We start from the raw sequence: 14602 nt of genomic DNA, 5'->3' as shown, positions 1-14602 counted from the left end.
CAAGCTGATGTTAAAATTACCAATTAAAAGGATTACCATGTAATCCAGTACGTTTAGTGAAATCCCACAAACAAAAGAAAAATACTGAAATCTATCTAGAATGTAAATTTTATTCAAATTCTGTAGCACATTCATGCTTTTAAGGGACACATGAAATTTTTATTTAATCCATTAACTCTAAATCAGTTCTACAAGAGCAGGTATTTTGCAGGAATTCACCTGCAACCCCAGTTTCTTGGATGGTCTCTTGAGATATGGCAGACCTATACCCTATTCATCTCCTTGGAAATGATTACAAAGAAACAAAATAAGAATTGAAAACAATTACTTCATAGAAGCCAATGAGAAGTAATCAGAGGTCAGGGTAAAACTGAATTAAAGTTCTCACTGATTTATGTCCATGAGAAAAAGGCAATTAAATTGAAAATTCTCCAATCCAATATTTACAGAAACACTTTTTAACAGCTAGAGCAGAATTAGAACAGTCTATATGGTAACTATGTGCTTCAACACTTGCTAGCCAAATGTTTGGGTAGGAACAAATACAGGGAGAGGACATTTATCCACCAAACTCAAAGTTTCTCTCAGCTTTTTAAAACCCTTATTTAGTTAGCCAAAGCAGCAACAGCAAGGAGTATGTGAAATCATAGGCTTCAGACTGTATTAACAACCAAAAACATGCCCTTCCAAGACTCTGTATACATACTCTAATAGATAACATAGCCCAAAATGTCCATCTTACCAATGGTATTTGTACAAACAAACCTAAACTATTTTAGTAACAGTAATATCACTGAACTGGCAAAGACACATCCTTTGTCAATGCTATTCCACCTCAGCATAATCTTTCCAGAGAATTTAAGGTTTTATAATCCAAATACATGCTAGATAGCAGTGAAAGCCTTCTCATCTTTGGGCAAAGGTAGAAGCTGTGGGCACTCAGCAGATTCCTTGCCATGGAGGGATACCGAACATAACTTAAAAAGTAAGTTCAAATCTGTAAATTATTGAGGGACAGTAAGCATTGCTACCTGGCAGACTCATTTTTTTTCTTTTTTACTGTGAGAGTGTCTTTCCAACATATCACACATCAGATGACCACATCAATATCATACCTATCACTCGGGGGGGTGGGGGGGGAGGGGAGGGGAAAGTGCATTGGGTACCATTCCCTAGTTGATTAGCATTTTCAAGATATTTGGAATGCGCCTCTACACTACTAAGAATGTGTCCATAATGTTTTCAATTACACTGTCCAGCTAAAATAATATATGCACAAATACCATTCCTAAAAGTATAATTCTGCAACTTCATTGGACTGAACAGGTTGGTTTGTTATATTTTACCTTGAATGATCAAGGAAATTGTCATTTGGTCACTATTAAAGTCATTATTTAATAACTTTATCTACATAAAATCATATTCTTAGAGAACTTTCAAATCAAATTGTGATCAGTGCAATGAATGAAGCCAGACATCCTATCATTTTTAACACTTCCTTACTCAAGACTTCACCTGAAATTTAAAGGTGCTGCATTTCTCATTAACATTATTTAAAATTTTAAAAAATATATAATCATAAAACTCACAACATAAGAAAAAGAATACCCTAAGTTGCAAATATCTCTAATGTAATTTAATGTTAATGAAAGTAAAAATAAATCAAATTAACAATTAATCTCAAGGTTATGATTATCTTTTTATTTATGCAGATCTTCATTTACAGGACTTACACAAAATATTAATCATAATTTGCAGATCAGTACTGTTGAAACAATGGCAGAGATTACAGAAGTACTAAGTTTTCTAGTAATTCTCTTTTTAGATTTTACTTTGGTAGGTATAAATACAGACTTTACATAATTTATTTAAATTATTTTGCCATGATCTGAACTAATTTGATTTATCTTTCTGTGATGAATATGAAAGAAATTAGGAGGCTAAGCTTGCATAACAACAACCATTACAAAGGAACAATGGCACTTTGTATGCTAGACAAAGCAGAGTACAAAAGCCGCAAAGAGGCTTTCAAGTAGTATGAAATACAACTGTAGTTATGCCCAGATAAACATGTTCAAGCCTTAAGTTTACTATCCCTTAAGTGAGACCTTTCTAACTTGACTTACTCTTTTTTTAAGTTCAATTCTTCAACTGCTAAAGTTTTCATATTCAAGATCCTTAGAAGTTATGCAAGGTCTACTTCAAGCCTCATTTCAACAATTATTTTAATTTGCTTTCATACACAACAGCTAATGACTTCTTCATAAAATGAAGTAATTAATACTATCCACCATACAAAGCTCTGTACAACAACCATACATACTTTTAATGTATTAAACTTTAGTTTCTTCAACATAATTGAACATCACAGATAGATGTCATCATCTCCCTTCTAAAACAGTTTCTGCACTCAAACGACCTATTAAAAGACCTTCAAAATCCCTCAATCTGCCATTTCTCATTTGCCACTCTGCCTCTATTCTCTTTATTTTCTAACCCATTTTGTAAAACAAAAAATCTTTTAAGAATACCATGGTATTACAGAGTAACATAACACTATTAAGAACTGCAGTTAACAGCTCACTTGAGATTTTTATTACATTTATGTCTACATAAAATTGAAAAAAAAATCTACATAAATGAGAAAGCAGCTGAAGGGCAAAATCAAACTGTTGTCTTTATTAGATGCAAGTCTAATGTCTTTCAGACAAAGCATTTGTAGGCGCCACAGTCAATCAAGATTTCAATGGAAAGCAAAAATGAAAGCATTCATGCACAAAAGGCATGTGTTGTAATTGTGATGTGCAGACAAGATAATGGAAAATATTCTAACCTTCCTTTAATTTTATGTATCAACTGCTGCCTTGACTTCAACAACCTGTCACATTTAATGTATTATTTTATTATTTTAATTATTTAGAAGCATTCAATTAATTCAGGAGGCATTTGGTCATCAGAGCTAACCTTTCTGAATAAACTACTTTCTTTTTCCTTCAAATGTTGCACTCATGAAAAAATATTTTCACTACACATGGTATTAAGTACAAAGTTCTCATTTACACTATGTTTTATTAATGCTTTATTTTAAGTGACTTGTAGCTATGCGGCTTACTTTATACTTTCATCTTTGTAAGATATCTTATGTGAAACAGACTGTATTTTAGAAGGTACAGTAGATCATCACAGCATGGAAACAATAAGAAATGGTAATTTTCAGGGGGTTTTTTTAGAAGTCCATTGTTTTTTATTGTTCATCATTGTAGCATTATTTTCTACGTTCCATTCTCAGCTATTAGCTGGACCAAAAATATCATGCAAAGAATCTACTCACAGAAAAATATCCCAGGCTACATTAAACTCAAATACTAAAAACTTAGTTTCATAGACAACACTCTTCAACTCTTCCTAACTCATCTATCTTATATGGCTGCTACAATAATAATCTCTGTATGAATACCCAGTTTTCTTACAGAAATCCAGTTTCATTCAGTAAATGTAATGGAAAACACTATTTGACATTTTATCATCTCTGTTCAGTATCTGATTCTATGCTTTATTTGCTATTCAAAACAGTACTAAAATAAAAATAATTAAGTTATGATCATAGACATGATTCATCAAGGAAGTTTTCCATTCAACCTACAGTTCTTTGTAACTTACATTAACATAAAATTAAGAGCAGCAGTGGACTATTTACTTCTATACAGATGTGTCCAATTCTAACTAGCACTAGGACATCAAGACACTGCTCCTCCAATATAACCTATCAGTTTAGGAAAAACAGCGGCCTTAGAGATTTCCATCTCTCTGAGGCCTAATGTACTGTTTCTATTAACTGCTACCATCAGCAATAAGAGGACTATGGACTTTCAGGCTTGTTTTCTAATATAATACATTCTTTTTTCATGTAGTGAAAGATGTATCTCCAAAAGTTACCTACTCCTAGAATTTGTACAGGTTACTCCAATATCTACAAAAATCAAAGTATTTCAAGAAAAGAATGAGCTTTTTTTTGGTCTACAACAAATAACGCCATGCCTCAATACCATTTAATTTTTAGGAATGAGTGAACAACTGTTGCTTCAACTGCCCATCCTTTTCTCTCACTCTGAAAATAAAGAAAAATTCAATGCATACTCACTACAGCACATTTAAACTTGAATGGGCTTGGAACACTGCACAGCTGTTATCAAGCAATATGAAATCTACAATAAATGCCAGAGCAGCCAAAAACCATCATGTGCAAAGCCTATCTTCACAAAGATCTTGCTTCCATCAAATGTCCGAACTGTGTAGAGAGAAGTGTTTACATACAGCATGAAAAGCTGGCCTCCTCTGACTAATCTACTAGCAAATAGTTGCTGCTCGAAGACTTGGAAAGCTCCTATGCTCCTCTAATATATTTCTGTGCCGCTGTGCTCCAATCTGTCTCAGAACTCATAAAAATTTTAGAATCCACCAAGGAGAGTAAGGAACATATACTATGAAATAAACCATCTACTTAGACTTACTTTAAGCCTGACATTTCTTTTGGAGTCTCTATGTATACTGGAAGACTCCATGAACAATAGCTTTTTGGTCAAAGCAAATCATCACAAGCATTTACCATACCCCCTTCCCTTTATTTACACTACTACTCACTGAAAAGTTAGAGTTTATTAGCAATTACAAAAATAAAAAGGCAATTTTTTCAACAGTCCTAGTGTCGCTCCCTGAAGTTCTTCCAATTCTCTACCTTTACTCTTTTATCATTCCTTGTAAAACTGAATTACTGAATCATCCTAAGTCAGTGTCCATTGCCCAGCCTACAAGTTTGTTGGGGGTTAAGTTTTCCTGTGGAATTTCCCCCCCCCCCATAAGTTGCTAGGAGACTAAATACTGATAGTTAAAGGGTGCTTAACCTGGACAAAGGTGTGGATCACTTAGTTTAGTGGGAGGAAAAGGCTCCCGGGAGCTGAGGGTGGTGGTTCTTTTTTTGGCTCTCAGTTTTCTGGGGAGGACAGTCAGGCGACTTGTGGCTGCGTGGATTCCACAGTTAACAGAGGGGTTCGGTCCTGAGAATTCTATCATCTGTTGGAGCACCCAGGAATTCAGAGGTTTTTTTCTCCTGCTCTGCTGGATTTTGGGTCAGCTCGGGTCCAGCTATCGCAGCTTCTTTCAGCACTGCTCACTTCACCTGCCGGGGCACCCCCCTGCCTGCTGGGGACAACCCACCTTTTCCAGTCATCACCGCTGGTGTTTCCACCGTTTCGGTTTGGTGCTCTCAGGGTCCCAAGAGATCAGACTGCCCGGGACTTGTGAGACAAAGCCCCTTGGGGTTCTTGGTTCTGTTTTACTGTTATTGTAATTGCTGTTGTTGTTTGTCGGTCCTGTTATATTTACTAGTAAAGGACTGTTACACCTTTCCCCATAGCCCTGACTGAAAAGTTTTTTTTCAATCTTCCAAATTATAATAAAATGGAAGGGATTCCTAGAGAGGTCTGCCTTTCCCTAGCAGATACCTGTCTTTTCAAACCAAGACAGAATTTGGTGCCCAGCATGGGGCACGAGGGCATTGAGAGGAAAAGGAATAACAATTCTTAAGTGCCTACATTGTTGTGTACTGGATATCATGTGGTCTGGCTTACCCTGGTTCGGGTGGCATGTGGTCGTGGCGGTATTTCTCCCATTTGCAGGCCCTTATCTAAACCTGGGCCCTGTAACTAAGGCTACTGTAGCTGTTGTCCAGTTTGCTATATGGGTTAACAGGGTGAGGAATTTGTGGATTTTTAATTTCCTCTGGAAGGCAGGCACATGGATTCAGGGCTATCATACACTAACTCTGTGTTTCTGGGGTTACTTTACCAACGGTACCTACTGTGAAGAAATGACATCAGGGGAAATTTTTCACAACCCTTCACCCAGCTCTTTGGGCCTACCCCACCAGTCTTTGAAGGGTTCAGATCTCTGAATGTTAATGACATCATACAGTGGCTGGTGTTGCTGGTATGCCTGTTCTGTTTAGCATTTAGAGATAAGGGGAGACTGACCTGGATAACCACCCTGATACCTACCCTAGGGAATAAGGATACTGCCCCACAGCCTGACCCTGTCCCACAGCCTGACACTGCCCCACAGCCTGCCTCAGGAATAAACCACCCAGACTGGGTGAAGGAGATAGGTGAGATGCTGAGGGAGTACCTTTCCCCTGTAGTAGCTTCCTTAGCCCCAGCTGCTGGGAAACCCTCCCCCTGCCCCGAAAAAGGAGAGTCTGATGGTGCAGCAGCAGAACCCACAGACGTTACAACCGTCCAGGTTCCAGCTGAACCACAGGGGCAGCCACAGACAGCAGCAGTGGCCCCTGCGGAAACAAAGAAGTATAAGGTGAAATCAGAGCACCCAGGCAACAAGGATAAGAAAGGAGGGCCCTCACAACCTGCAGCAGAGTCAGAGGTTGAGATCATCACTGAGTCCCTGGCATATGAAAGTCTCCGTAATCTGCAAAAAGATCTTGCACGACAGGGACGTGAGGCTTATACAGCCCAGTTACTTTGGGTCTGGGACCTTATAGGTACAGGCGTGCAGCTAGATAGAAGCAAGGAATTTGGGACCCTTGACCCAGGACTCAGGTGTGAATCAGGTACTCGTAAGGGAGCCAGGGCCCCTTTCCCTTTGGGAGCGGCTTTTAATGAGTGTACGGGAGAGGTTTGTCCACAGAGACAGAATGCAGGAGCACCAGCATAGAATGTTCTGGAAGACCCTTGAGGAGGGGATCCAAAAGCTGAGAGAAGTGGCAGTATTGGAGGTACTCTTTGGGAGGGGTGGACAGCATGATAATGACCCCGACAAAGTCAGGTGCACAGGGCAAATGCTGTGGAATCTGGCAACTCTAGGACCATCTCAATACGGCACATTCATTGCAACAATTCATCCTGATAACAACCGAGAGACAGTGGTTCTGTAGCCAACAAGCTCCGAAATTACGAGAGTATGGTCAGTGGCCAATGCAGGCACAGGTCTCTGCCATGGCTAAGGAACTCAGAGAGGAGATAAGGAAGAAGATGGAGGAGATGATGGAGAAGATGGAGGAGGTGAGGAAGGAGATGAGGAGGAACAGTTCCCATGTGGCACCAGTGTGAGTTACAGGCCCCAGAGTCAGAGCTCAATGGCCCCCAGCTAGAGAGAGAGGGTACACCCCACGAGCTGACCTGTGGTTCTTTCTGCATGACCATGGGGAAGTCATGGGAAAGTGGCATGGGAAACCCACTTCTGCCCTGGCAGCACAGGTGCGTGAGCTCATGGAGAGAAACACTAACCAAGCGGGGTCCACTAAGATGAAGGTAGCCTCAGACTCCCATAACCAGGCTCCCAGGTATTACAGAAGTGAAAATGATATGTCAGATCCCTGTGAAGGAACCTATATCACGTATGCCCAGGAAGGGAATAACGACTGGTGCTAGAGGGTCCCTGCCTCTAGCCAGGGAGAGGCACGGGAAAACAGGGTCTATTGGACGGTGTAGATCCGATGGCCTGGCACATCAGAGCCATAGAAATATGAAGTTTTGGTTGATACTCGTTCGCAGTGTACCCTGATACCATGAGAATATGTAGGGACAGAACCTATTTCCATTGCCGGGATGATGGGGGGAATCACAGGAATTGACTCTCTTGGAAGCCGAGGTGAGCCTGACTGGGAAGGAGCGGCAGAAACATCCAATTGTGACTGGCTCAGGGGCCCCGTGTATTTTGGGCATAGACTTTCTCCGGAATAGTTATTACAAAGACTCTAAAGGACCCAGGTGGGGTTTTGGAATAGCAGCTGTGGAGGTAGAGGGCATTAAGAAATTGAATAGCTTGCCTGGACTGTCAGAGAACCCATCTGCAGTAGGGCTTCTAAAAGTAGAAGAGCAATGAGTTCCAGTTGCCACCTCGACGGTGCACCGCCGACAGTATCGGACAAATCAAGATGCCGTGATCCCCATCCACAAGATGATTCGGGAGCTGGAGACCCAAGGGGTGGTCAGCAAAACCCACTCACCCTTCAACAGCCCCATCTGGCCTGTGCGCAAGTCTGACGGAGAATGGAGATTGACTGTGGACTACCGTGCCTTGAACGAAGTGACTCCACCGTTGAGCGCTGCTGTGCCGGACATGCTGGAGCTCCAGTAAGAGCTGGAGTCCAAGGCAGCAAAGTGGTACGCCACAATTAACATTGCTAATGCATTTTTCTCCATTCCTCTGGCTGCAGAATGCAGGCCTCAGTTTGCTTTCACCTGGAGGGGCGTGCAGTACACCTGGAACTGACTGCCCCAGGGGTGGAAACACAGCCCCACCATCTGCCATGGACTGATCCAGGCTGCACTGGAAAAGGGTGAGGCTCCGGAACATCTACAGTACATCGATGACATCATTGTGTGGGGAAACACAGCAATGGAAGTGTTTGACAAAGGAGAGAAGATCATCCAAATTCTCCTGAAAGCTGGTTTTGCCATCAAGCAGAGCAAGGTCAAGGGACCTGCCCGAGAGATCCAGTTCCTGGGAGTAAAGTGGCACGATGGACGGCGGCAGATTCCCACTGAGGTCATCAATAAGATCACCACAATGCCTCCACCAACCAGCAAGAAGGAGACACAAGCTTTCCTAGGTGCCATAGGTTTCTGGAGGATGCACATCCTTGAGTACAACCAGATTGTGAGTCCTCTTTACCTGGTCACCCGCAAAAAGAATGATTTCCACTGGGGCCCTGAGCAGCAACAAGCCTTTGCCCAGATCAAGCAGGAGATCGCTCATGCAGTAGCCCTTGGCCCAGTCAGGATGGGACCACAGGTGAAGAACGTGCTCTACTCTGCAGCCAGGAACAATGGCCTGTCCTGGAGCCTTTGGCAGAAGGTGCCTGGGGAGACTCTGGGCCGACCACTGGGATTCTGGAGCCAAAGCTACAGAGGGTCCAAAGCCAACTACACTCCAACAGAGAAGGAAATCTTGGCCGCCTATGAAGGAGTTCAAGCCGCCTCAGAGGTGATTGGCACAGAAGCACAACTCCTGCTGGCACCCCGACTACTGGTGCTGGGGTGGATGTTTAAAGGAAAGGTTCCCTCCACCCATCATGCCACCGACGCCACATGGAACAAATGGATTGCCCTCATCACTCAGCGCGCCCGCATTGGAAACCCAAATCGCCCTGGGCTTTTGGAGATAATTACAAACTGGCCGGAAAGTGAAAACTTTGGTCTCACAGATGAAGAGGAACAGGAACAAGTGACACATGCCGAAGAAGCTCCACCATACAACCAACTGCCAGCAGAAGAAACACACTATGCTTTTTTCACAGATGGTTCCTGCCGCATCGTAGGGAAGAACTGGAAGTGGAAAGCAGCAGCATGGAGCCCCACATGACAGGTTACACAAGCCACTGAAGGAGAAGGTGGGTCAAGCCAACTTGCTGAACTCAAAGCTGTTCAACTGGCCCTGGACATTGCTGAAAGACAGAAGTGGCCAAAGCTCTACCTCTACACTGAATCGTGGATGGTGGCCAATGCTCTGTGGGGTTGGCTGGACAGGTGGAAAAAGGCCAATTGGCAGCACAGGGGAAAGCCAATCTGCGCTGCAGATGAGTGGAAGGACATTGCCACTCGAGTAGAGAAGCTACCTGTCAAAGTCCGTCATGTAGATGCCCATGTCCCCAAGAGTCAGGCTAATGAGGAGCACCAAACCAACGAGCAGGTAGATCAGGCTGCAAAGATAGAGGTGTCAAAGATAGACTTAGATTGGCAACACAAGGGAGAGCTGTTCCTAGCTCAATGGGCCCATGATGCCTCAGGTCATCAGGGCAGAGATGCCACCGATAAGTGGGCACGAGACCGAGGGGTGGATCTAACCATGGACAGTATTTCTCAGGTTATCCATGACTGTGAGACGTGTGCTCCCATCAAGCAGGCCAAGCGGGTGAAGCCGCTATGGTATGGCGGGTGATGGTCCAAGTATAAGTATGGGGAGGCCTGGCAGGTTGACTACATCACCCTTCCCCAAACCCACCACGGCAAGGGTTTGTGCTAACCATGGTGGAAGCCACCACTGGATGGTTGGAGACCTACCCTGTGCCCCACGCTACTGCCTGGAACACCATCCTGGGCCTTGAAAAGCAAATCCTGTGGAGACATGATACCCCTGAGAGAATTGAGTCTGACAACGGGACTCATTTCAAGAACAGCCTTACGAACACCTGGGCTAGAGAACATGGCATTGTTGAGGGGGTGTACCATATTCCTTATCATGCGCCAGCAGCCGGGAAAGTTAAACAGTGCAATGGCCTGCTTAAAACCACCTTGAAGGCACTGGGTGGGGGGACTTTCAAGAACTGGGAGATTAATTTAGCAAAGGCCACCTGGTTAGTGAACATTCGAGGTTCCACCAACCAAGTAGGCCCCGCCCAATCTGAGCCCCTGAGAACAAGAGATGGAGATAAGGTTCCAGTGGTAGACATGAGAGGAATGCTGGGAAAAACGGTTTGGATTAATTCTGTCTCCAGCAAAGACAATCCCGCTCCTGGGGTTGTTTTTGCTCAGGGACCTGGCTGCACATGGTGGGTGACGCAAAAGGATGGAGAGACCCGCTGCATACCTCAAGGGGACCTTGTTTTTCGGTGAACACTCTGACTGTATCTGTATTCATATTCACATGTATATTATTTAAAGGTTTAAATTCAATATAATATGTTTGTATGGGGAAAAAAAATTCAGGGTGGATAATGTTGGGGGTTAAGTTTTCCTGTGGAATTTTTCCCCCCCATAAGTTGCTAGGAGACTAAATACTGATAGTTAAAGGGTGCTTAACCTGGACAAAGGTGTGGATCACTTAGTTTAGAGGGAGGAAAAGGCTCCCAGGTGCTGAGGGTGGTGGTTCTTTTTTCGGCTCTCAGTTTTCCAGGGAGGACAGTCGGGCGACTGGTAGCTGCGTGGATTCCACAGTTGGTGGAGGAGTCTGGTCCTGGGAATTCTGTCATCTGCTGGAGTGCCCGGGAGTTCAGAGCTCTTCACCTGCCTTGCTAGTTCTAGTTCAGCTCAGGTCCAGCCGCCGCAGCTTCTTTCAGTACTGCTCACTTTGCCTGACGGGACACTTCCCCCCTGCCTGCTGGGGACATCCCACCATTTCCAGTCATCAGCACCGAGTTTCCACCGTTTCGGTTTGGTGCTCTTGGGATCCCAAGAGATCAGACTGCCCGGGACTTGTGAGACAAAGCTGCTTGGGGTTCTTGGTTATGTTTATTATTATTATAATTGCTGTTGTTGTTTGTCCTGTTGTATTTACTAGTAAAGGATTGTTATTCCTTTCCCCATAGCTCTGATTGAAAAGTTTTTTTTCAATCTTCCAAATTAGAATAACACGGAAGGGATTCCTAGAGAGGCCTGCCTCTCCCTAGCAGATACCTGTCTTTTCAAACCAAGACAAAGTTCCAATTTGTTTACCACTGAAAACCAATGCGTACAGAGTTCTATAATTTGCATTGGGAAAAGAAAATGAAAACAAAGAAAATGAGTGACAACATCTTCAAATGAAATTACACAATTTAGGAATAGGAAATGTAATTATTCAGGTTGAAATCCGTTTTCCTGAGACATACTTTTAAGACATACCTTACTTTCCCATCTTTAACTACAATAGTTTTATAATAGCTCAGAAAAAGAGTCAAGCACACACGTACTAAGGATAAAAATTTGATATAAAAACCAAAACGTACACAAATTTTCAGAATTTTGTCCTGATACACAAGATGTAATCATGAACTTTCAATAGTATTCCTCCCCTCTACTTCCATTTCATTACGCACTCCATTCCAGAATTCCTTTAATAGTTATTAGCAAGCTATAAAACATAAGCTGCCAGACCAAGAAATATCCCTCATTATTCCCATGTTCATAATTTGCCCTCTTAATTCAGAAACAGAAGCAGAGGTGCAGTATTATTGAAAACAAATTACTGAGTGAGAATCTTTTTACAGACTAGTGATTTTTATCCCTTAAACCTCAACCTTACCGTATCTCTGCTCCTTCTTCCAAGCAATTCTGCCACCTCTAAATGGCAAAAGCCAGTACATTCTTTAGCTAAAGTGGATCTATATGCCTGTTCAACAGCCAGCAAACTGCTAACAAATAAGACTTAGTATTTCTACACTTTGTCTGCTTTTACACCTTCATCAGGACACCATAGCTGGGTAGAGACCAAACCATCCACTTCCATGAAACTTTTGGAGACTCATCTGTCTTCAATATTTCCATCTCTCTATCAAATTTGGGTAAGAAGATTCAAAAAGTTGCTGAAGAAAAGAAGCTAGGACAAGAAAGAGCAAGGGCACAGAGGAGACAAAGATACCAGCAATGAAAATCTAATTAACCATACTAAGCCTAAGTTTCACCAAGCTAAAAATGCCAGTACAAAATAAAGTTCTAAAAGAAGCCAAAAAAACCCAAATAAACCCAAAAACAAACCTTGAATTCTTAAGTATTCATCAGGCCAATAATACTGTAGACACATCAAAGTCATACAACATTAAGTAATAAAACAGTAAGTGAGTCAAAAACAGTATTTCTCACTTTCCTCAAGGGTTGTCCTTCAAACAACATACATATGAAATTATTGGAAATCCTACCTTGAGCTAGTCTTTCAAGCCGTTTCCCATGCTCTGGAGGAATAGCATACCTAAAATTCACAAAAAGAAAAGGATGAAATACTTAAAGACATAATTACTACATAAGACTAAAAGTCATCATTCAGGTATGATAAATATCTAACAACTCAGAAGCCAAAAAGATTAAAGACTGAAAAATTACACAGAAAAAATATACCAACAGCTAAGGAAAAAATACATACATTGGGTTAGGGGGGGCAGGGGTTTGAAGAAAAAAACTTAGCTTATTTCTAGTTTAAACGTTTTATTATGTAGTTCCAAAATGCTATATTCACTATTTAAAGTCACACTATTGTTGACAATATTTGATATTATCACCACAATTAAAAAACACTTTATTTTTACAAATGAAATTTAAGATACGTAAAATTATTCTAATTTATAAAAGTTTAATTTCTTTGAATTTTAGTATGCTTCCCAATACACAAGGGTTCAACAGAAAAATATGAGCATTAAACATCTCTATTCGTTCCTACAGCAAAAGTTCAAAGGGTTACTTGCCCTTGTAGAATCATTACAATTAGAGTTTTAAATTACTAAAGAAAAAATAATTTCTTTAATTTACAGAATTGTATGTATCTTAGAAACTCACTGTTCTTACAACAATCTTTTTTTAAAAAAAATCCCCACGGTATCTGCAACAATTCAGCAAAAATACAAAAGAACATATTTTTAGGGTTTACTGCAGCCAAAAAATAGAAAACTATTGAAAGGTTGCTTCATTTTTATTTCTCTTTGCTATTAATATATGTACTGCACTTCGTGGACTTACTGTGTGCTTTAATTAGGATGTTATATTGGCTTTAACACATGATATAATAGGATTTTTTTCAGTTTAATATTGCAATAACACTGGGTTGATTCTTCTCTATTAAAAAATATGGTTCAGAAAAAAAGAAAATGTATATTCAGCTGTACAAGACAGTCCAAATCCACAGTTACACTAAGTAAACACAAAACCTTTTACTACACTATGAACACATTTAATTTGTCAGCCTTGAAAACTCAGAAAAATAAGCAATAAACATCCATCTACCTCAAGTTATTTGCACACACATTAAATTTTACAATTTTACTCCATTACAACTGAAACACCTGCACAGAAAGAAGACCACTACAGAAGTCAGTGCTCTGTAAGCAAAACACATGCATACTGACAACCCACTCCAAATGGTATAAAGAAAGAGACTTTCGTTACTATGCTCCATGTTTGCAGTTTTAATCAGAATTTTGCTGTCACACAAAAATGCACTTTCTTTATCTCAATTTGTACTTCCAAGGTGTTTGTAACTGTTTTTCTTCCATATTACACACACACCATTGCATCCATGCCAATCTAAACTGTATGTTTGCCATCCTTCACACTCCATTGGAGAAAATGCTATGTACAGCATTATATACTGTACTGTATGTTTTTAAATACACAACTCCATAAAGCAAAACATGAACAGTTACTGTTAATGTCTAACAAAAAACCTCAAAACTAGATACTGTACTTTGCTTTGGCTCTAACTGAACTAGTGTCCCTCCTAAAACGTTTCTCCTTCAAAGCCATGTTATACAATTTAGTAATAATATGGAGCCACATTTGTACACATAAACATTTCAATATTACAAAAATACAACGTCAGCTGAGCTCTCGGTAGGTCTTCTAGAAAGACAGTGCATGATTTATTTATAGTACTACAGCTGTTTATTTAGCTAAAATCACAAAGCGATACATTAAATGCAATTTGGTGCTTTTCATCATAGTCTTCGCTTGGGTTGTATGGCAACACCTATTACTAAATCCTTTACTTCTTCCCTCTGTTGCAATTGCTTGTTCCTTAAAGCTAAGACAAGGACAAAGGAAGGGAGACAGACAATCCTTTGTACTATGAAACATTAGGAGTCCCAAAGTAACTCTCGAGAACAGTTCAGACTTGATTCCTAACACAA

The 14602-nt window shown here is 41.1% G+C and overlaps 1 protein-coding gene across 10 annotated transcripts in view; it reads right to left on the bottom strand.

The window, feature by feature from the left end:
- The window catches only part of KDM4C (lysine demethylase 4C), a 271307-nt gene that overhangs the window by 218140 nt on the left and 38565 nt on the right, over positions 1 to 14602 (bottom strand). For all 10 annotated transcript variants that reach the window (XR_009208614.1, XM_040090380.2, XM_040090379.2 and 7 more), the window contains one exon: positions 12626 to 12675. Coding sequence is in view for 9 of the 10 variants with exons in the window: in XM_040090380.2 (XP_039946314.1) it covers positions 12626 to 12675 (50 nt within the window). In the remaining variant the exon portion in view is untranslated. The remainder of the gene's footprint in view (positions 1 to 12625; positions 12676 to 14602) is intronic.

This window comes from Hirundo rustica, chromosome Z (genome assembly GCF_015227805.2).
Source record: "Hirundo rustica isolate bHirRus1 chromosome Z, bHirRus1.pri.v3, whole genome shotgun sequence".
NCBI lineage: Eukaryota > Metazoa > Chordata > Aves > Passeriformes > Hirundinidae > Hirundo > Hirundo rustica.
This window is presented reverse-complemented; position numbering and strand designations above follow the sequence as displayed.